This window comes from Seriola dumerili, unplaced genomic scaffold (genome assembly GCF_002260705.1).
Source record: "Seriola dumerili isolate Sdu_G_001 unplaced genomic scaffold, Sdu_1.0 BDQW01000121.1, whole genome shotgun sequence".
In the NCBI taxonomy this organism is placed as follows: domain Eukaryota; kingdom Metazoa; phylum Chordata; class Actinopteri; order Carangiformes; family Carangidae; genus Seriola; species Seriola dumerili.
The window spans coordinates 825,681-847,842 of NW_019174376.1; the positions used below are offsets into that span (position 1 = coordinate 825,681).

A 22,162-nucleotide genomic window follows, 5' to 3' on the forward strand; every position below is an offset into this window, starting at 1 on the left:
CAAAAGCAAACACTGCACATCTCATATGTCTTATGGGCAAAGTAAATAAATCTTAGCTGCAGGCTGAGGCAGACGAAAACACAATTTCCAGGTAAATGAAGCTTAACTGAGTTAAAGTTGAGCTTACTGTTTGGTAAAACACTGGCAAAGACATGCAGTGGCCTGAAAGATGAATAGTACCATTCATACACTGAAATCTTCCCTTTTCATAGTGGTAAAATGAATAATTAGATGTCCTGCAGGGAATTACACAAGTTCTGAAACGAACATTATTTCCTGTGTGACTGAAACAAAAAAAATATAGCAAGAGGAACTGTGTCAGCTTTTTTGCTTGATGTTGCCTGTGTTAACTTTTAAAAGAAGAAACAACACATTCAGTCTCTTGTTAATGAACAGTTCGGCTCACAGGCTTTGAAACACACCCTTGTTTGCTGCCACAGACTTACTTGGTGAGCAAGCTAGCAAATCTTAGCTAGTCTTAGCAAACTTTAGATAGATGTTGCTGTATAACAGACAGACACAACCAGGGTGCATGTAACACAGACATTGATGAGTCACTTCATAACTGCTAGCAAAAGTAACTTTAGTTAAATTGAAGTTTAATTTGAACAACCTAATGAACAGGAAGCAGGTGTTCATGTTGCTGTTTGAAAATTCATCAGCTATACAAAGATTCATTTCCACTGCCTGGGTTTTTGGCCAAAGTTGCCATGTCTGCCTTTTTATAAATGAATTTGGTTTGTTTATACAAAGAATAAATTGAAACTAAAGATACAATAATCTGGTTTCAGGTTGGGGTTATTTCTTACTGGTCCATTTCCCTGGACTGATCAAATGTCTATTGCACAGAAACATCATCCCTTTTTATAAACCAACTCTGCAAATAACTGCAGTCACCAAGAATAATAAAAGTTCCTTCACCTCTGATGGCGTGTGTGAAGTGCAGGTTAAACTAAAAAGCATCAGCTCATGTCAAAGTATAACAATTATAAATATTCTACAAAAGCTAAATCAATGATCCTCAAGTTCTTTCAGGAGGTTTGCTGTGGTTTAGTGAACAACCGAGGACTCCCTCACACAAACAGATGATTCAGTGCCGTTTGGCTGCTATCACTCAGATGAACAGTCATAACAAGCAGACGAAAGAGATGTGGAGCAGCCTTGAACTTGAGCCGCGACTTAACCGAGAGAGAAGCAACAGGAAAGGGAAAAACCCAAGCTGCTGCTTGTAGAGTTGGTCTTCAAATATACAGCCAATAATAATAATAATAATAATAATAATAATAATAATAATAATAATAATAATAATAATAATAATAATAATAATAGAGGGCTGAAGACCTGCAATTGGTGACATTTTGGTTAATTTCCATCCTTTCCAATTTACTGAATTGTTACTATTACTGTACTGAAGTAAAGGATCTAAGAGCTTGTTTCACGACTGATCCTGACTTGTGTTGGTCACTTAGGTTAAATGTTCCACTACACACTGCGCTATAAAAGAATCCAGTTTTGCATTTATCTTGCAGATTTATACATAGCTGCATCCTATGTACATCTCATACATTTTTCATTACAGAATATTCACTGCAGTTTTCTTAGTTCAGTCTGCCTCACTCACTTGCAATTGAGTTGATGTGGATTTCCTGATTAGGTCTTTTTTGAATATTGAGATTCAATATGTCAAAACCTTAAGTACAAAAAGACAGACACAGATGATATCTCACATTTTCATGCTTCCAGCCAACACATTTTCCTACAGTCCATTAGTATAAATGACCAAATGTCTTAATAAATTAGTTTGATTTTTTGAGTAGGAAAGTTGAAGCCATTAGTGTACTGTACATCAGACTGCTGAGAAGCCACGTCATCCTGTTTCATAGCTTGACCACTGTAATCTGAGATATTTTCTAACAGCCAAGACAGGTAGAAACCAGTCGAGCCACTTTTTCTGTTGGAGCAGCAATAACTGTCTGAAAAGATGTTAACATATGCAGTGGTGCGAAAGTTTGAACTACTTCAAGTGAAAGTTCCTGAACTCCTTCAGTTCAAAGTTGTATTGTTTTTCCCTAAATAGCTCCTTGTGTCATTTAAAACTTACAGCTGCACATGGGAGAACATCTGTATAATTCAATCTGTGATATAACGTGTAAGTCAATATACAGATATTTTTATAGCCAGGAAGGCTTCTTTATGTGCTTCCTGGCTATGAAAATATCTGTATATTGACTTACACGTTATATCACGTCCTATATCTGATATTTTGGTAAATATGAGATTGTGTAAATTTTTGCTTGTCCTGTTTTGTAGCATTATGATGTTATTACTTTTAAAAATAAATGTACAATACTGTATGTGCTGTTTGGTTTGTGTGTGGTGGTTGGGTTGCTTGTCATATTAACCAAAACAGCTTTCAAAAATATAAAATTTGCACTGTACATCTCAATTATGTAGGACACAAAGCCGACAGGACAGAGCAACTGGTCCAGCAGCTCAGATCAGAGCAGGGCGAGGTGAAGTACAGTAAATGTTGATGATACGGCTGATGTCTCTCTGGAATCCAAAGATAGATGAGGGCCAAATGCACACGGCAAATAACTTATGAAAGGAATGCAAACAGTCAAATCAGGTAACAGGAGAACTGAGCTTTTGAACACTAAAATATGAAATTACACCTGGGATGATTTGCTGAACTGTTAAATACAGTATCATAAGAATATAATCTATAACAGATACATTTTGTATCTACATGTAATCATCATGTAAATGGTCAAAGCTTCCCTCACCACATAATTACCCTGCTCATGTAGCGAACAGGCCTGCAATAAGTTCCAGTGCTGTAAATTTACTGCACTGTGAAATTTCAATGGAAAGTTCAGTTATAGAAACGCAGGCAAGATGAAGACTCCTACCATTATGTATACAAATAAATAAAATTCAAGTAGAAGGCGGTAACGCAGTGCTGCTTACCGCGTTGTCTCCAGTCTTCCCAGAGAGGATGGCCCTGGCCTTGGCCTTGGTGAGGGGGAAGTATTTCAGATAGGCCTCGTACAGATGCCGGGACAGAGCCCTCAGATCTGCTGCCTCCGGGTGCATGTGCTCCATGTCGGACGAGAACTCAGCCAGCAGCTTCTCCTTCTCCGCCTGGGGCATTCGGCCAAAGCGAATAGCTGGGAAAGGAAACAGAAACATGCATTAGTACACAAATAGACAAACACAGACACAGGTTGCCAGGCAGGCAGACATACAGGAGCACACAGACAGATAATTAAAAAGCAAGAGTAATCACACTGACTAGGAGGAGTGTTGACATATTAGATATATGTAGGTGGGTATCCATTTGCGACTTAACCCCCCCCCCCCCCAAATTCTAGTTCAAGAAGGAACACATCAAACCACTGAAATAATGTACCATCTCAAATCCATTTCATATCATTCAGCATTAGCCTTAATATTCTCAATAACACTCTAACAGCACACTAACAGCACTAGTGTATTATGTTCATTTGCTTGGTGACCTCTTAGCCCACTTATTGCTTAACTTTCCACTTTTTTATTGAGCTTTTTGGTTACTTGACATTGACATTGCAACCATGGTTGTCAAATTTATTTATCACAAACTCTAATATTTGGGCAAAGATTGGAAAAATTGGATCGACCAGCTCATGTCCAAAAAAAATGACCTCCTATCTGCAGCAAACAAACACCTTATTACTAAATACAGCAGTGAAAAAGGGTTGAAGAATTAATGACATTAAAATCTGGGATGATTCAGTTCAGATGGGTGAAAGTATTTCTTTTAGCTGTTGCTCAAGAATACTTTTGGGACTCACTTTTCTTAACTTGTCTTTTCATAATCCCAGCATTTAGTAACGACCCTTTCAACTGCCCAGATGTCAGCACATTAAACATAATTTTGAAATACAGACACAGGAAATTTTGTATAATGGAAAGCTTCCCAGCATTGCGCCTGGAAATCCAATATTTCTGAATTTTGAAAAGACAGCACTGCCCTATAAATACAGCAGAGCTCAGACATGACTCACGCAGCTCAAACCATCTTTCAGTGAAAGGGAAAATCAACGTAAGACACGTTCCTCATGTCACCTTATGAGGTGTGTCTCATGAAGAGATTACAAAATTTAATTCCATTCGATATAGTGTTTTTGCGTTATGATGTTTCCACAGCTCACTGCAAAACCTGAAAAACTATCTTACACATTTTAAACTAAGTCTCTTCTCACCTTTCCAGCTGTTCCAGATAATACAACAAGGTGCATTTACAAATACATGCACCAAACAAAGGAACCAAGTTTTTTTCCACTTGTCAAAGATCAACTTGACATTGTGTTGCTGTCAGTTTTTACTGCGGAGTGGTTTTACCTTTTCTATTTAGCTTCTTCTTGTGTTGATCACGAAATGTACATCACTTTAGAAACTTTTTCAGAGGTGGTTCCATGTCTTTATATAAAAGAGGATACCTGTTGTACTATTATTTCCAATGATTTTCCATGACTCAAGCTATAAATAATCCATCTACATTGCATTACACCCGACAAAGGTATTGCTGTAATCTAGCTCCTATGGTGAGTTTGGTGAAAATGTTCTAATCTACCTGAAATCTGATGCCAAGTTGTGAAATGGTTAAACTTTCTTTTTCTGTTAGTGGAAGTCATTAATTATCCCTCCATTCAAGCCTGTCCTCTGCGTTTACTCCACTGTGTGTGTGTGCGTGTGCATGAGTGTGATTGTGTAATGCTGACTGTGCAATGAATGCACACCTTAAGCAAATGAATACAAACTAAAGCTGCCCCTACCACGAACAGGGCACCGAGCCGGCAGCGGTGACACAGCAGATCGGAGAAATCAGTTGAAGTCTATGTACTCCGAGATGTCAATCATTGATAAAGTCAAAACACTGAGCAGATTTTCAAAGCACCTGCTGTACCTCCAGAAATAACTTTAGAGATATGAGGGGAGGTGGAGGCAGGGAGACAAACACAGAGATAAAGTGGCAGGACAGGAGAAAGAAAACTACAAACTGTAGACGCTAAAACTGTTTGTGTTGTTCAGTTTCAAATCCACAAAAAATCATATTCAACTTCATCTCAAGCATGTTTGAAAAAAATTGACTTTTTCAGCTCCTGGCAAATTCCAAAAATGGGCTAAATTTGTTTTGTCTTCTGACGTGCAGTTTGAGGGGAGGCATGACTTCTGATTAATTGCTTTTATGATCAATGATCTGGCTCAGTGAGGATTGGTTGGATATCTGGCCAACTGTCTGCACTTTGAGAAGCTCCATGGTCTGATTTAGCACATGACTCCTATTTAAATATCTGCTAAAAACTGTAGGGAACTTTTTTTTTTAAATAGTCCTTTATTCTTGCATGTGGATAAAACTGTTGTCTTGAAAATGCTGTGATATCAAACTGAACTTGAACTGAGCACTGCTGAATAGACAGAACACACTGTCTGCCTCCAGCCATCTGCAGTGCTGTATTTTTCTTTTTCTTCTCTCCTTAGTTTCTCTTGATAATTGTAGAAAAGCACAAAGTAACGCTGACTTTCTCTCTTTCTGTCAACACTGCCGAGGACACGGTCATCCCGTTTGAATGAACTTTACTGGAATTGTCAGTGTGAGTTCAGTGTGAGTACTCACGTCCTGCTGGTCAATTGATCCCTACAAGATGAATGAAAAAAAAGCCTTGTGTCTGCCCAGCTTTAGTCAAGATGCATCTATTCTAACAGCTCAGCAGCAGCTGTGCCAGGAAATCTGCTTGGCACAGTTTCCTGACTATAACTCTAATTAGCCAAACGCATGTTCGGTCACCTGTGTGCCAGATATTCTCATGAAAGCAGAAAGCTGTGTTGAATCAGCCAACAATAGGATTATGTCCAGAATCTGTCTCCCTGTATTAACTATTAAATATAGTATTTGAGTGTCCAAATTCTGAGTGTGAATTTTCAAAAATGCAAAAATACATGCAAAAATTAACACTACATCATGCAACACTACACCTCTCAGTGATGACGATGATGATGGTTCATAAGTGTCTGAAATATAAGTTAAATGCTCACCATAAAACAAATAAGTGTATATTATCTACTGTAGGCAGTAGATACAGATGTCATGTTAGTACCAGATGTGGACGGGTCTAAAGTTCCCATGTACCTACACAGGTACTTTCAATTAATCATTGTTATACTGGAGTCACCCTGGATTCCCCTCCCCATTGATTTAGTTGAGGAGGAAGGTGAGAGGAATTTGCTTTTGGATGCAAAATCACAAGGATGCCCCAGGTCCAGCCAGTTGATTTGACAGAGGGGGGTGGGATTGACCTCTCATTCAGAGAATTTTGATTTTCTAAATGGCTAAATAACACAAGCAGCAGAGAAGGAGAGATGCTGCTTGGCTGCAGTAAGTGCGCACGCAATGATAGAGGATAGATAGACAATAAAGTTTTTGATAAAGAGTTGTATAATCTATAACACTGCCAGCTTCTTGCCTCCGCAATGGAACACATTTCCCCAGACTCAAGTCTTGTATAATGACAGCGTTCAGGACAATGTACAATATTACACAATATTACACTAGTCGAACACTAGCCTGTAACATCACAGCCTTTTTCAGAGTGGGAAGACTTTTCAGAGATCATCAACGATCTTAAATCATAGAGTGAAAGCTGTCATTTGTCTCAGCCTAACAGGTGCAACAAAACTAACAGGAGAATCAGGGAGATGTCAATCAGGCAAGACCTATGCACGCCTACACAGTCATGAGAGCCATGCTGAAACTCACCTGAGGAGGAGGAGTCAGAACTTGATATGAAAAGGGCTATAGCTGTACCAGGTGATGCGCTCCAGTGGGCAACAAAGGCTGACAAAACAAAACCATTCTCCTGAAGAACAGTAATGGGTGAGGGCGAAGATTTCCACTAGAATAAGAATTTTACAATACAGTACATGATTTCTCTAGATATATTGTACTTTGATGTGGAGCTTGTGACGTGCTGTCATCTGATAGCTTTGACCTTGTATTTCAGTGGGTAACTCCACCAATCATACCTGAGATCACCTCAGATTGTTGTTATGAGACGCTAGCTTGTGAATCTAAACGGCTGCAACGGTGGGAGCAGCAGAAAACCGAGCTGGGCGTGGGAGGTTTGGGCAGTTCCTGTAGTGTACCATGGCTGTGCAAAGGGCTGGTGGATTTAGCTTATTGCATTTGTTAAGTCTAAAGAATTTCATTCAAAGTTATTATATTGACAATGTGTGTATTATGAGTGTTGTCACAAAAAAAAAAAAAACTCAATAGCTGTAAATTGTTAGCCCACAATGCATCATAATGATATCCGGTATTATATCTTTACTGCATCCTTGATCTTCCTGTATTTTTAAGGTGATTATGAAATATTTGTCCAAGGCCCACAGATGAAAAACGCTGGTGCCTTTACAACGTTAACTGATGAGACGATTACAAATACGTACTGTCTGTTCATAACTCAGCGACAGAAATGGTAGAAAACCCTCACCATATCTGTCATATGCACTCACTTTGTATATCGTTCATGCACGAATTTAAAAACTCAACTTAAAATTCTGACATTTTTAAATGGCCTATGAAGGCAGCACAACCATGACTGTTTGTGAAGTTCACAAATATACAGCAGGGTCTTTTTTGGACTCCTCTGTACATACAACACAAAGTGGTTCGCTCACATCACTGATGTGCTTTCCACACATTCAAATAGCAGCAGAGCTGATAGAGCACATAGTGTTTATGGGTGTTTTTAAGCCACTTTCTTGTTGGTACACAGTCATCAGAGTGTGAACACAGTTACTGCCAATTGTTGTTTCGATTCTGCCAGAATGAGCCTTGGGAAGCCCAATATAGAAAACCCCAAAGCCAGGTAGAAATTCAGGGCTTTGGGTGTTAGGGGGAGTTTTAAAGTTAAAACCCTTCAACCACAGTTTCATTTTTAAATTGTGCTGTCAGGGTATGTTTTTTTTTTTTTTTTTGCACAAGTGCTGGGAACTGAAACATGACCCCAGAGGTTGTAATACCACAGAAGAAGCAACTGGCAACATACAAGACAGTGGTGTACATTGCTGCATACACTACCATCACACCTCAAAGACCAAACTGGCAACACTGTGGTGAAACCTGTGTCTCCTGTTCTCAGAGCATCAGAGGAAGAGGAGCTGGTCTTTAAGATGACACTGCCTGGGTCACAATTTCAAAGAAGAATCAGTCTTTTTTACACATGCTTATTTATAGTCAGTGTAAATAGAGGGTTCATTCCTGTGTGAAGAACAGGCAAGTAAAAACCTAGATGTAGGGAGTGCCCATAGGTGACAAATAAATCAAGAAGGTGACACATACTGTGATTGTACACTGATTGTTCTAAGAGGTGTGTATGACAGCATCACCATCTTACCGTTGTGTGACATGCCGACATTGAGGCACTTCTGGAAGCGACAGTATTGGCATTTGTTGCGGGACTTCTTGTGAATACGACAGTGAAGGTCGCAGTGGTCGTACACCAGCTTTAGTCTGATTGTGCGTCTGAAGAAACCCTACGAAACAGAAAGAGCAAAGACAATTAGGCCTACTTACGGATGTTGGCACTGCAGACATCTACCTTGTTTCTTTACATTTGCTCTACTCTGCTAATTCTGCTCCTTTTCTAAGAAGTGGCGAGAGAGTTGTGCCACAACTTGTGCAGGAAATGCACATACACTTATTTTAATGTAACTATTTTCTTCTATAGGATTGATTGTGTTGGGCTGACAGGTAAATAAGACAGTTAAAGTATGATCAGACACGTTAAGGAAAAAAAAAAAATTTGAAAAGACTTTATTGGATCTACCTTATAAACACAAAAAACAGTTGTACCTAGATCATAAGAGAGGCAAAGATGGGATATTACAGAAAAGATGAAAAAATCATTTTGATTTTAAAATTCTCATTGTTTCATTCAAATTACTTTTTGGTGATGCAGCAAAAAGTGTCTATTGAGAGATGCAGATTAGATTCGTGGGTCTTTCTAAACTGTGAGGAAGTCAATTATACTGCTCACAGCTGGATTGAAAAGCAGACTGTATTTTAGGGTGGGTTTGTGCTTTGATGTTTTCAACCTTAGGACCAAAGGAGCCATAAGACTTGTGCTTATCTCAGCTATTAACTCAGCAGCCACGGTCAATCTCGCAAACACACACTCCTACACACAGTCACGGTGTTTGTCTAAGATGACTAAGAAAGCTAATGAAAAAAAAGAAAAGAAAAAGAATTTAGTAGGACAGAAAAAGAAAGCAGTGAGGGGCGGAGGTTCTAATAGGAGAAGTGTAATGAGACTTTACTCAAAGTATACAAATCCCCATCTGGACACAGGTGGCTGGAGGCTCGGTGCATTTGGCATCTGCCTTCCTACAATCCCCAGATGTTCCCTTTTTAATCGTAAGTTATTTAAAGAAGGAGGAAGTTAAAGGGGGTCAAGACTCCACCTCAATAAAGAATGTTTTCTGTTTTGAAACAATTAAGTGTTTGCCTGCTTGGCTGACCCCATCTTCTGGTGAGTCTCCCATGAGACTTTAGCAGAACAATGACTACTGTACCTTAGCTTCATTCAGCCTCTGGAGGTACAGTACGATTTAGACTCTGTACATTATAATGGATCCAACACAACAGCCCTGACAGTGTCACAGAGGTGCTGATTCCTCTCTATAGTTAAGGCTGTAGTTAGAGATCGTATTGTATTGGATTCCATTACACTGTAAGTCTTTTTTTTTTCATACTTTTGTTGCTCCAACGTGCAAATAAGGTTGAAAAAATATTAAAAACACATTTCAATATAACACAGTCTTGTACGGCACTATCACAATGTAAAGCCTCAAAATGTATTGTACAATTGAGTCAACATACAAACAACAGAAGTGGTCATCTCTGAGAAAAAAGGAGCATTTTTAAAGGCTGGCAAAGTTCTGAATATTTTTTATTGACAACAAAAACCAACAATGTGTTTGTTCATCTTTCAATACTGTCTGACTTTAATTTTCATTCTCCTCATCACAAACATGGGCTTTGATTTTTAAGAAAGGCTAAAAACTTTCCTAAAACAGCTGGGAACTATAGTTTTATGAAACTGTTAGACAGGGGAAGGCAGTGGATTTGTTGGGGACAAAGTTACGCTGCGGGTTTAGTTTACAGCACCTGGACGGCGTATGTCTCGCATGTACCCGTTATCATTCTGCTATTGGGGAAATAAACGCTCTGACTTGTGTGTATTTGTTTAAACCAATCACAGGCTCTAAGCCCAGGATGCAGCGACGGTGCCCCTGCAAAATAGTGTCGTCTCTTCAGTAAGAGACGTATATGGACTGTGTGATTGTACAATTCCAAATCTTTGTCAAAACTTGCCCATTTTCAGCGAGTAGGTTTCAAACTCAGAGGTTGCTGTTGTTTCCCGTATCGAAGGGGATTTTGAAAACGGTAAAAGGCAGATAGCAGAGGGGAGGAGAACGCAATTGGCAGTAAAGTTGACAGGCGATGGCAGCCTTGTACCCACAGTCTATATCCGATGAGTCAGACCAATGCGCCACCAACTCAAAATAAACTACAGTGTCCATGTTCATTGTAATAAAGAAACATGTTGCCCCGTGAGGCCATGTGGCTCATGTATGTGTTTTAATAGTTTTTGGACAATACATAAATCTATGGCATAGAGGAATAAATGATACACAAATTTACCTAGTTTAATAGATTAAATCTATTGTTGGTTACATTGTACAGGTGATTCTGTTTTATGGTCACTTGTGGATTTTTATACTTTGCAAGTTTCTTTTTTCTCTGATGGTAACAAAGTGAAGGATTTTAGTCCAAAAAATTTAGATTTTTTTTCAAAATTACAAGTGATTGTATGCATAAATAACTGATCTGTCATTTTAATAGTTACCTATAATATCTAGAAAGCCATGCATTAAAGAAAATATCAGTTTTCAAATCTTTTTATTTGAATAAAAAGTAATCACATCTAACAACATTTACCATATTCTATTTTCTATTATAAGTCTTATTGAGCTTTTCTTACACCTTAGAGGCAGAGCTGTAAAACAGCTTTTCTAACTATTTTTCCTGGAATAATTTCAGACCTGTGAAAACATCTGCAGCTGTTTCTGAAAATCTGTCTCACATGTCTTAGGACAATGTCACAATTTATAGCTACTCTTCTTATAATGTCTCAATACTTCAAAGAAAATGGAAATATGTGTGAAACCTCCCCCGCACTCTATTAGTTATTTATACTCTATAAAGATAGACAAACAGACAGACAGTTTAAGGTGCTGGCTGTATGTCTGTAGAAGCAGAAGCATGTGCAGGATGGAAAAAGTATGGGGCTTGTGGTTAGAGTGACAGACATCTAAAAGATGAAAAAAAAGCACAATTCTCCCCAATGCATTATAGAGTTTTTATTCCACCAACCTGTTTCACCTCAGAGTGACACATGGTGACAGAAAAAGGATGGCTGGCAGAGAAACAAAACTTTGCAGTAGAAGTTGTTACACCCATCACCATTTCCTGACATGACTCTAAGGTGGTATGACGGTCGATTTTTTTTTTCTTGAGCATTACTTTTTGAGAGCAGCAATCATTCTCTACTGCTGTGCACTGTCATTTAAGATGTAATCAACCTTTCTAAAATGACAGGGAGCCAGGTAATTCCTCAGTCGTCAAAGGGAAAAATTAGCTGCCTGAAAATTTATCTGCAACTATTTTGATAAGTGACTTTATGAATAAAGTCATTTTTCGAGCCTCTAAATTGCAAAGATTTGCTGCTTTACTTTGTCTTTTGTGATGGTAACTTAAACACCTTTGGGTTTTGGACAAAAAAGTCACCTTGATAAACTGAGATAAAATAAATAATTGTAAATTGAAGCCATAATGTAATCTGGTATTTTAATCACTATTATATAGCCCGCCCCAATTTGTCTTAGCTTCATCTTTGCTCATGATATCTTTCAGTCCTACCTTACAGCCTTCACAGGCATGGACGCCATAGTGAAACCCTGAGGCTTTGTCCCCACACACGCGACACTCGATGTTTAGTGATGCCGCTGCCGTATCGTCCTGGAGCTTGGAGAACACGGGACTGTCAGAGTACTGAGGTGGCGACTCCGGCTCCAGCTTGATTAAATCTGACAGAAGAAGGACACATAATCAGGCAGGTGGGACAGGTGGACAGAGAAAACTAAAACTCTCTGACCTTAACAGTTTGTTGGTTAAATCTGTTTTCTTTAAATGTGATGTATGAAATCTCTTCACTGGCTATAACCACTAGTGTGATGATTTATCAATATCTGTACCAGCTCTCCTCTTAATGTGGTACACCTGAAGCATTTTCACATTCTTGTGCAAGGAGCTACTTAAAAGAAGTTGCATATGACTCAGGCTGCACCTCCTGCAAGTTATTATTCAGCTACAGAGAAAGAAAGCAGATAACGTGCTTCGGCTCTGGTTAACCCATCAACCATACCGGACTTACTGTGCGTGTTTGGCTCCGTCCTGTAGCTATGCATGTTCGTGTAGTCCATGTTGGTCAGGTGTTCTTCGCTCTGCGGTGGACTGGGGTCGTAGGCCACGCCAACGGAAGAGATGGAGGATACAAGTGGGGGAGACAGGGAGGAAGGGATGGAGGTGGAGGAGATGGAGGCGTAGTCTAATGTGGACAAATGCTTCATGTCGAGGGAGTGGGAGCTGTCGTCCAGCTCCGAGAGGTCCACGGCGCTCAGACTGAAACCAACAGGCCAGGCTAGGAGCTGCTGGGTGTCCACCATGTCTACTGTGGAGAGAGATGAAGCAGTGCGGAGTCAGCGGATGCAATATCCTTTGTTGACTGTATGTGGCCTTGTTAAAAGAAAACAACACTAGAAGAACTCGAGAGAGGAGGGGAGGAAGAGGAAAAGTTGGAGAGACAGAGGGAGAAAGGGAGGAGGAGATAGAAAAAAGAGGAGAAAAACAGGAAGGGAGAAAGAGAGATAACAATGAAAATGTGCATAGACAAGCCGACATTCAGCAATGTACATGGCGTTAATGATTAAATATATCAGTTCAAAATAGGCTAAAACATAAACAATGGATACACACACTCCCATGTAAACACGATGATGACTACCCCCCCGGTCCTCGGCTCGTTCCTGCAGTCTGTCTGTTATCTAGTAAACAGGGAGGCAGATCGTGTCACAGGGAGTACAAGACGAACTCTGGCAGTAAAGAATGCCTCTTCTGCTCAAAACACCGTCTCCCTCTGTTGCTGTTTGGGTGGCTCACTGTGTGATTGCCCAACCAAAGGACACAGAAAGCAGGACAGTCTGAGCCTCAGTCTGTCTGAGGCCAAGGATGTAGGATTCTGAGTTTTGGAGGGAACGGCCTGCACGTTCTGAGTGCTGAAATGTGTTACACTAAAACGTGCTACACTGTGCCGTCCCGAGCCTTTTTCAGTTTCTGGGGATTTTATTTTTCTATCCTGGCGAGACTGTGATTTGGTCATCTTTGTTTAAGTATACGACCGATTTTCAATGTTTTTCTTATTGACAATAAATCCCATGGAAAAATGGGAAAAATACTTAATACCTGGGCACTGTGGTCTTCAGCAAACATTACTCAAATTGGCATGTATAGTGCATTTACCAAGGAGGGAATGTTTTCGACAGTGTCTGTTGGTTTGTTTGTTTGTCAGCAGGATTACATAAAAAGTGCTCAACTTGGTGGAGGGATGGGGCACAGGCCAGGGAAGTACTTGTTGACCTGTATTTTTTTTTTTGTCTGAAGTCTGGTGTATGTTGTTTGACAATGAGTTTGGTGTAGGTCTGCACTCTCTGCGTGCCCTTCTAGCTGGGAACTATTTTTAGCTGTGGATTTGGTGCACTAGCAAGTATTTACAGCAGCAGGACGATGTACAGCATATGAGATTGACTAAAAATAAACTACAGTGCCCATGTGCACTGTAATGAAGCAACATGTGAGCCAGCGAATTGGTATGGCTCAATTATGTCTTTTAGTAGTTTTTGAACACCAAGTCTCTTACAATTGTCATTATAAATTTATTTTTTGGTTTTGGTCTTTTCATGGGATTTGTTGACACTAAGAAAAATATAGATCATCATTGTTTACCTGAATCGTGTATGGAAAATGAACTTAATCAACACTCAGAAAGTCTCGGAAACACATTTCTACCACACAGCTCCCTTTAAATATGCAGATCTGAGTTGATAAAAATGAATGAAGTCAGTCATTTCAACATCTAACTCAGATGGTCAGACATTGGAGGAGAGAAGTCAGCTGAAATGGTCAAAGTCCAGTCATCAGAGGTTACTACTGTCCAAACGAAAGCCAACCACATACAAGGCTATACAGTACAGAGAGGGGAAAGTTTGTTCAAGGTCGTTTGGTGATGCAGCAATAAAATATGTTGTTATTTAGGATGTATTTAATTGTTAAAGTGGTTTTTCTTAACTACAGACCCTACATTATAAATAGTTAAAGCTGTTTCAATGTATGATGAGAATTTGTCAAATATTTTTAAAAAAACTAGGGCCAGAAAAAAAAGATATATAGTTATTCTTAGAAATAAGTGTAAATAATATTGACAAATATTAATTTAATTAGTTTATTGAAGAATAAGGCTGTAGATGTTCTATATTTTTGTTAGTCAACAATTTCCACAAAAAAAACCCCAAAAAAACAACAATGCATGTGTCCATCTCAATACCAAAAGCAATTTTCTGAAATGGGTAAATTAATTAATTAAAAATGTGTCAGAAATATATAGTTTCAGTTTTCACAGAGTTTAAATAATTTCTTTAAACAGCTGAGAACTGTAGATTTTTTTTGTTTTCAAACTTTTCTTTAAAAACAGGAATGGGTGAATCTGTTGGGGAATATTATTTACATCTAGTATTTACATCAGCAGGATAGTGAATGTGGGAATGATCAAAATAAAGCGCAGCGCTATATTAGGCATGGATACAGAGACAACATTTGTTAGTATCCTTTAAGATATTCCAAAAACTTTTCATGCAACATTTGATGGCAGAATACTTGTTCTAGGAAGGAAATAGCTGATCCATGACTTTATATATATATATATATCTGTGCTGGAAACTACTTAGTTTTCCCACGCTTTTTTCTTTTTTTTAAGAGGGAGGAAGCCATGCTTGATTTCTGACCCTGATTTAAACTAAAGAAACTATGAAAAGGAAAAGGCAAACTAGCAACAGTTTATAAATAATCAATAGAGTAAAAGGTCTGTGTACTGAACTACATGGCCTGCCAAACAACCTTTTGTAACCAACACCGAATCTCAAAATAAACCTCCTCTTATCAACCTTGAGCGCTTGATTTGGGGAAAAAAAATGCAACAAAGAATGAGATGAATTATGCAACAGGACAGAACTAAAATAGCAATACTCAGATGGCACAGTAGCACCAGGTATAAAAATTGCTTGAAATGGCTCCAAAGTATCTGGCAAAACATCCCCGTGGAGCAAACATCCTCCTTTCTCAACTACTCATTGTTTCCTTTTTACTTGTTTGGAATGTGGCAACGAAAATCAGTGGGGGGATCCACTTAAAATTCACACCGACTGTGACATTGTTTCAGAATAGGAGAGAGAAAGTGCGTGTGTGTGTGTGTTTCCCCGCAGGCTGTATAGCTTCCACCGCCTTGGAAGCAGCTGAGGGGGAAAATGCTGACTATTAATAACCAGAGAAACCTGGTTATTTTTCCATTTGTTGGCCGATCGCCAGGTGATCCCAACCTAAAATAGACAAAAGCATTGGAGCCGCTTGTGTCCTGGTTGGCATCGAATCATATGGAGACAGAAATCTACTGGGAGAGGGAGAGAGAGAGAGCTTCAGAGATGATGAGTGAGGGAGATAAAGTGAGAGAGGTGACAGAGAGCGAGTCCCTAGACCACTTCAAGAAATCAAACGGCACTCTAGAGGTTTTCAGAAAAAAAAACCCTTATCTTAGGAAATTCATGCTCTGTGCTCAACACCACTTGCAAAGAAAACAAGGAAGGCCGCAGCTGCCTGGCAGTTAAACCACGGCACTTAAATCATGTTGTAATCCAAGGTGAAACAAGTTTGTAGGCTGAGAGGTGTCCATGGAGATGATATAATACAAAATCTACTGAATCCAACATGTTTGTGTGCTGTGTGGGCAAACAACCTGTCAGACATTATAAAAGGTGATAGATGATTACTAAGGTTTATGCAGCGAGTATTGTGTTTGCAAAGTTTGCGTGCGTGTGTGTGTGTGTGTGTGTGTGTGTCTGTGTGTGTGTGTGAGAGCATGTCTGTGACAGTTTAGCCAGTGTCTCCTGCCAGTTCTCAGATTTCCACATGTGAGAACTTGTCTTCAAGGTAAGATTACAGCGTGTAGGAGTACTTTCTATCATCTATTTCCTCAGTCATGACATAATAACAAAAGGCCAACGTCAAACTGGCGGGCAGGTCAGGCAAGCTGATGTACCTGTACAAGCCAGGCTAGTACTGTGTGTGTGGGCCAACATGTACAAGGAAGAGCACCAACCATCAACCAAAAAAAAAAAAGAGCATGAGCAAAAGTACAAGCTGGCACAAAAGCTGGATTTTTAAATAAAATGACATACATAATGACATATATATAATGTTAACTTTGGGAGTGGTAATGATTCTGTTCTCACAGCCCAAAAGTAAGTGAGGTGAAACCGAGAGGTCAAACAAAGAGATGTGAAATCTTTCCTTCAGGGACAAACTTGCAAAACGAATTAAATGTTTTTTAACATTCATATTTCCTCACAACGGCAATAACTCGGTCCAAAATGAACTGAAGCAAAGGCCGGGGATCAGGTTACCGCACAAAGAGTGGCTGAGGTCCTTTTTGTACCTTTGAAAGTGAAGTTTTATTCATTTTAACGAATGAGCTTGTTTTGTCAGGTTGTACAAAAAAAGTGCTTGAGAAGGAAAATGCAGCACAAACAAATAAAGACTATGCAAATGCAAAAAAAAAAGAAAAAGGCTGACAATGAATAAACCCTGCAGTCAGACAATATCCAGTGCTGTCATCACTTCTTCTTCTACACTCCTACACAGCAGGAGTCACTTACGAGTCAGGCAAAGAAAACGCAGAGTGAGGTGTAGTTTAGGACACGACAGAAGCATACATTGAAGCTGGTCTGGTGTATTTAGTAACAAAAGGCAGAACCTGTCCTGCTGCATTCAAAGGCATTAACACTCTTATCTTCTCTGTTTGAATAAAAACTATGCTTGCTCTCTGAGGGTGAGAACTATAATCACTCCATCAGAAGCACTGTGGGAAACGTATTTTGATATTTGTACTTATTTTGCTGGAAAGTAACTGGGTTTATACATGAAAAGTCTAAAATGTGGATATAATGCACACAAAGGAGAACAACATACTGTTTTTGGAATACAGTAGGTTGTTCCTACTTACTGAGTAGGTGAAGGAAACTGAAAATAGATAAATATCAATAAGTGCTTAATTTAGTTCAGTCTAACACTTGACAAGTTTTCTTGCTGTTGACTTTATGACATCCTGAAGACAAAATGACATGTTGCAGAGTATTTCCCCTATAGAGGAAGGCGTGGTTTTCTTTTCTTTTCTTTTTTTTTTCGCACAGTAAGCCATTTATATGATCACAGTTGCCCCGTGTATATGAATGTGTGCAAGTATGACACACACACACACACACAGACAGAGAGGGAGAGTTAGAGCTATGAGCTCTGTGACTTCCTGACCTCTTCATGTAAAACAGCATGTGGTTCAATGTCAGTGACTAAAACAAAGATATGCCCGCCTGCACGTCTGTCTCACAGTCCCCCACAATTTCTCTGAAAAGATGAAGCGTTCTTGATTTTTGCCTGGTTAGTCCTGCACGAGGAAGCTGTGGGACACTGGATCACTTGTTGCGATAATGCTGTGGTTTATTTGACTGTATTAAACGTGATGGTGGTCAGGCGCTCAGCTCAAGAGCAGCAGGGTGTAAAAAGCTGCATGCAGTGTAAATGCGGAAAAAAACAACCAAAAAAAAAAACTACAAAAAAAGCTGCCATCCTCCTTCACTCTTCAGGAAACTGGCACTTTGTTTTACCTTTGGTGGTGTGAAGCCACTACAGGCAGAATTACCTGTACGGGCCTTCCCCGTCTGCACCTAAATGATCAAACAGGAGAGTAATGGAAAACTAAGTGCACTAGAAGTGTCAGCCAGAGGTCTGGACTGTCTTCTTGACAGAAACGAGAGTCTCTTCACGTCTGAAAACCCACTTGCTCGGTTGGTACTGAATTTACTCATGAAACTTCAAAGCTCAACACAGTGGAAGGTTACCAACCACAATCTCTGTCTGTTTGGCACAGCTCTGAGTAAAACAGCACACAGACAACATCTCTCTGATTTCTATTTGATTATTATCTGATTTTTGTCTTTCAACTTCCAAAACTAGGAGAGTAGAGCAGGATCAGGTCAACCTGAGGTCACACTGAGGTGGAGAAAATGTGCTTAGCACACTCATCTCTGAATTTTACACATACACACAAAGGGTTGAATCATTATACAGTAGAGGATCTTCTTTAATCCTAAAGTAACTATTTCATGTTTAATTCTAACTTAAACCTTTGTGTCTTTATTACAAAAGAGCACATGGTTTGTGCATTTACCCGAAAACACACACAAGAACACAAGAACAGTCTGAATATGGAGAATATAGAGCTGCCTCACATGACCTAGTTACTGATAGTTTTTTTTTTCTTTGCTCATTTGGCCGAGAGAAAACAGAGAGAAAATCTTTGACCTGTAGGTTTTTGAGTTCACTGGTGCCACCACATATGACAACATTGGTCTTGCACACAAATCCAAAGAAAGCTTATGAAGAGGTAAAGCATCTGAGAGAAGGCAAACTGCAATCAAACAAAACTGGTTGACCTGCAGCATCTCACTGATAAGCACTGATGTCTGCTCTTAATTGACTAAACATGGAAATCTACTCACCAGACACCATGATTCAATGTACACATGTATTCACTGCAGCTATCTGCAAGTCTAACGCTCTTCATCAGATGTAACAGGAGACCGATCTGTGCTTCATCGTATATCGTATATTCAGCGACACACACAAACACGCACACACGCAACACTCAAAAAGGGTACAGGAAAGTCCACTCACCCTGTTTCTCCCGTTTCAGATGTTGACACCGAGTGTTCGGTGTCAGCTCACTGACCTGCAACTAAGTGACAGTGGCAGTGAGGAGACTGGTGTGTGTGTGTTCATGCTTTTCCTCAGGAAGTGATGACCCATAGAAAGGGAACTACACACACATTTTCTTTTTCTAACAGAGACTGGGCTCAGCAGAAGTTCAGACAGCTAACTATCATGTGGTCCGTGTGTGTGTGTGTGTGTGTGTGTGCGTGTGTGTGTGTGTGTGTGTGTGTGTATGTGTGTGTGTTTGGGGGGGTCTCTTTTTCATTTCTCATTTTTAATGTGTGCATATCTCTGCTTAATTGTACAATAAATACTTGTGTATGTGTGCTTCTGTGTTTCTTCTGTGTATGTGTGCTTCACACACACACACACACACACACACACATGCACACAAACACACACACAGACATATAGTGTGTGTGTGTGTGTGTGTGTGTGTGTGTGTGTGTGTGTGTTAGGTGGTAGACATCAGATGCAGATGATTTCCTGTTGCTTCACTTTGACAGGCGACCTCATCATGCCTCTCTGGTTGCACTTCTCTCCCTCCGCTCAGTCACTCAGAGTGTGACAGCAGTGACGCACTCACTTCTGCGTCCTTATGCAATACCAACACAATGCCTGTCTGTTTTCTGATTTCATTTCAAACAAGAAAACCATTACAATTCCTAATCAGAATACGAGTTTTAAAAAAAACAAACAAAACAAAATCACCTGAATTTTATCTACATTCTACTGTTTTTATTTTACGCTGTATGTTTTTTTGCTATTTTCAAGAGCTAAGTTAGCATATGGCTGGGGGACAGTAGTTGAAAAATTAGCCTTTTGGCTAACACTGACACATTTACATTGATGTTGATCCATATGCGTTCTCCTTTCACTGTGACAGCACAGTTCAGGCTGTAAGCCAGCAGAGGATCAAACAATTCTACATCCTGTAGAGCAACTTTAAATGTATTCAAATTGTATTACATTAAATATGCAGTAACACACATTCCCACACATTCCCAGGACAAACAAGAGAGAAGTGGGTTCTTCTTATCGAGTGTGACAATGGGAAATTTCTGCTTCATTTGCATTTCTTATTAAGTTACGTGACTACGCAAGGATACACAAAAAATTGACAAAGCAAAACTTATGTAACAAAAGTGATCCTAAAATGAAGGAAATGAGACAGGAGAGTCAGGCAGACTGAGCACTTCAGAGACAGGGAGCCTCAGCTTGTCTGTTACCATCAATCATTCACTCACAACTGTGCTGTTTGGCAGAAAGGGTCAAGGTTGGACAGGTAGGGTCAAGAGATCTCACGTAAGCTTGACAGCAGATTTCACTCCTCCACTCCCAAAGCACAAACGTGCACGGGGAAAACAACTGACCCTTCCAGCAATGCAGAGCCAATTGGAGAGAATGTGAAACTTCCATTAAGGGAAGTGTCACTACTTTGAAAGATCCAAGAAGACCCAAGATCCAAGAAACAACCAAACAATAAATATTTCATGAGGTGACTGAGTAGATGAGGTGACTGCTAGCTATCTGGTATGTTATCCTCATGTTCATGAAATTGAATGTGATCAGAACTGAATAGTTTTGGGAATAACATTTGCACTGTCTCAAGGCCATGCAAAGGTTTGCATAAGGTGTCTGCCCACACCATGACAGATCTACCACTGCGTTTAACAGTCTGAAAAAGCCATGCGGTGTAGGTTGGAGGCACGAACCTCAGGTGCAAGTTGAATCTGAAAAACCTCAGTTGTGGGGAGAAACTGTCAAAAATGACTCATCAGATCAATTGTTTTTCCATCCTTTGAGATGCTAGCTTGCTGCTAGTCTGTTCTCTATGATGCAATTTTTGTGTTATGTTGTGTGTGCTGAAACGAAACATTCACCAAAGAGAATCCATTATCAACATAACTATAAAATGAGTGGGACTCCAACACAACACCCTGTGACTAGTGTCAGTGTTCAGCAAGAAGCGGTTTTCAGTAAGTCAAATTGACCAAAAATGAGTTTCTTTACAAAGACCTCACCTCTGCTGTGTCAAACCTGAGCTTCACCAACTTGAGCTAAACTGTGTGAAAAGACGCATAAATAGCAGCAGGCACTGTTGTTGTTAGCTGCCTGTTGTTTGCCCTCCAAAAGTTGTCGCAGTGAGGCTGTATCGTATTTTTGTGGTGAGCCGGCAGATGAAACACAATCACAACTTAAAGTAATAGTTCAACATTTCATTTTTTTGCTGAGAGTTCGATGAGAATTTCAATACCATTCTTAGCTACAGAGCTATAGCCAGGAGACAATTAGCTTATAGATTAGCATAAGAACTGGAAACACGGGGAAACAGCTTTTCTCAACATATCTGAGGTTTGAAAATACATCTACCAGCTCCTGTGAAACTCAGCAATTAACTTGTTGTATCTCATTTGTTTATTTCAAATACAAAGAGAAAGGTAAAAATGATCAGTTATGGATTTATGGGGAGTTACGGCACCAGCTCAATAGCCGGTGTACAGGCAAAAGAATGGTATTGATCTTCTTATCTGACTCTCTGCAATGAAGAAAATAAGTGTATAACCCAAAATGTTGAACTATTCCTCTAAAATGAAAAACAAAATGAGGTTCTGTACTAAACCTGCTGAAATAAATTATATAATATTAGCAACTCTCTCACTCAAAGCACAGTGATGTCAATGTCCCAATTCCAATCAATAATATGAAAATCTGAATTAAAATAACCAGCTAAAAAGATAAAGGGTTTGATTCATAAAACACCAAACCGTCAACGCCAGCTGACCCAGAGTGGAACAGCCTCATCGCAACACTGACTGATGACTGATCTTGGTCGGGAAGATCAGTCATATCATCAGTCAAGTCATATTTATAATCTGCTCAACAACTGTAATGTGTGTCCTCCTC

At 39.6% G+C, this 22,162-nt stretch overlaps 1 protein-coding gene across 1 annotated transcript in view; it reads right to left on the bottom strand.

Moving 5' to 3' along the window:
• Positions 1–22,162, bottom strand: part of pparg (peroxisome proliferator activated receptor gamma) — a 34,448-nt gene that overhangs the window by 4,570 nt on the left and 7,716 nt on the right. The window contains exons 2-5 of the mRNA XM_022748373.1: positions 12,540–12,836; positions 12,026–12,192; positions 8,439–8,577; positions 2,971–3,170 (exon numbers count right to left, since the gene is read on the bottom strand). Of these exons, the coding sequence (XP_022604094.1) occupies positions 2,971–3,170; positions 8,439–8,577; positions 12,026–12,192; positions 12,540–12,836 (803 nt within the window). The remainder of the gene's footprint in view (positions 1–2,970; positions 3,171–8,438; positions 8,578–12,025; positions 12,193–12,539; positions 12,837–22,162) is intronic.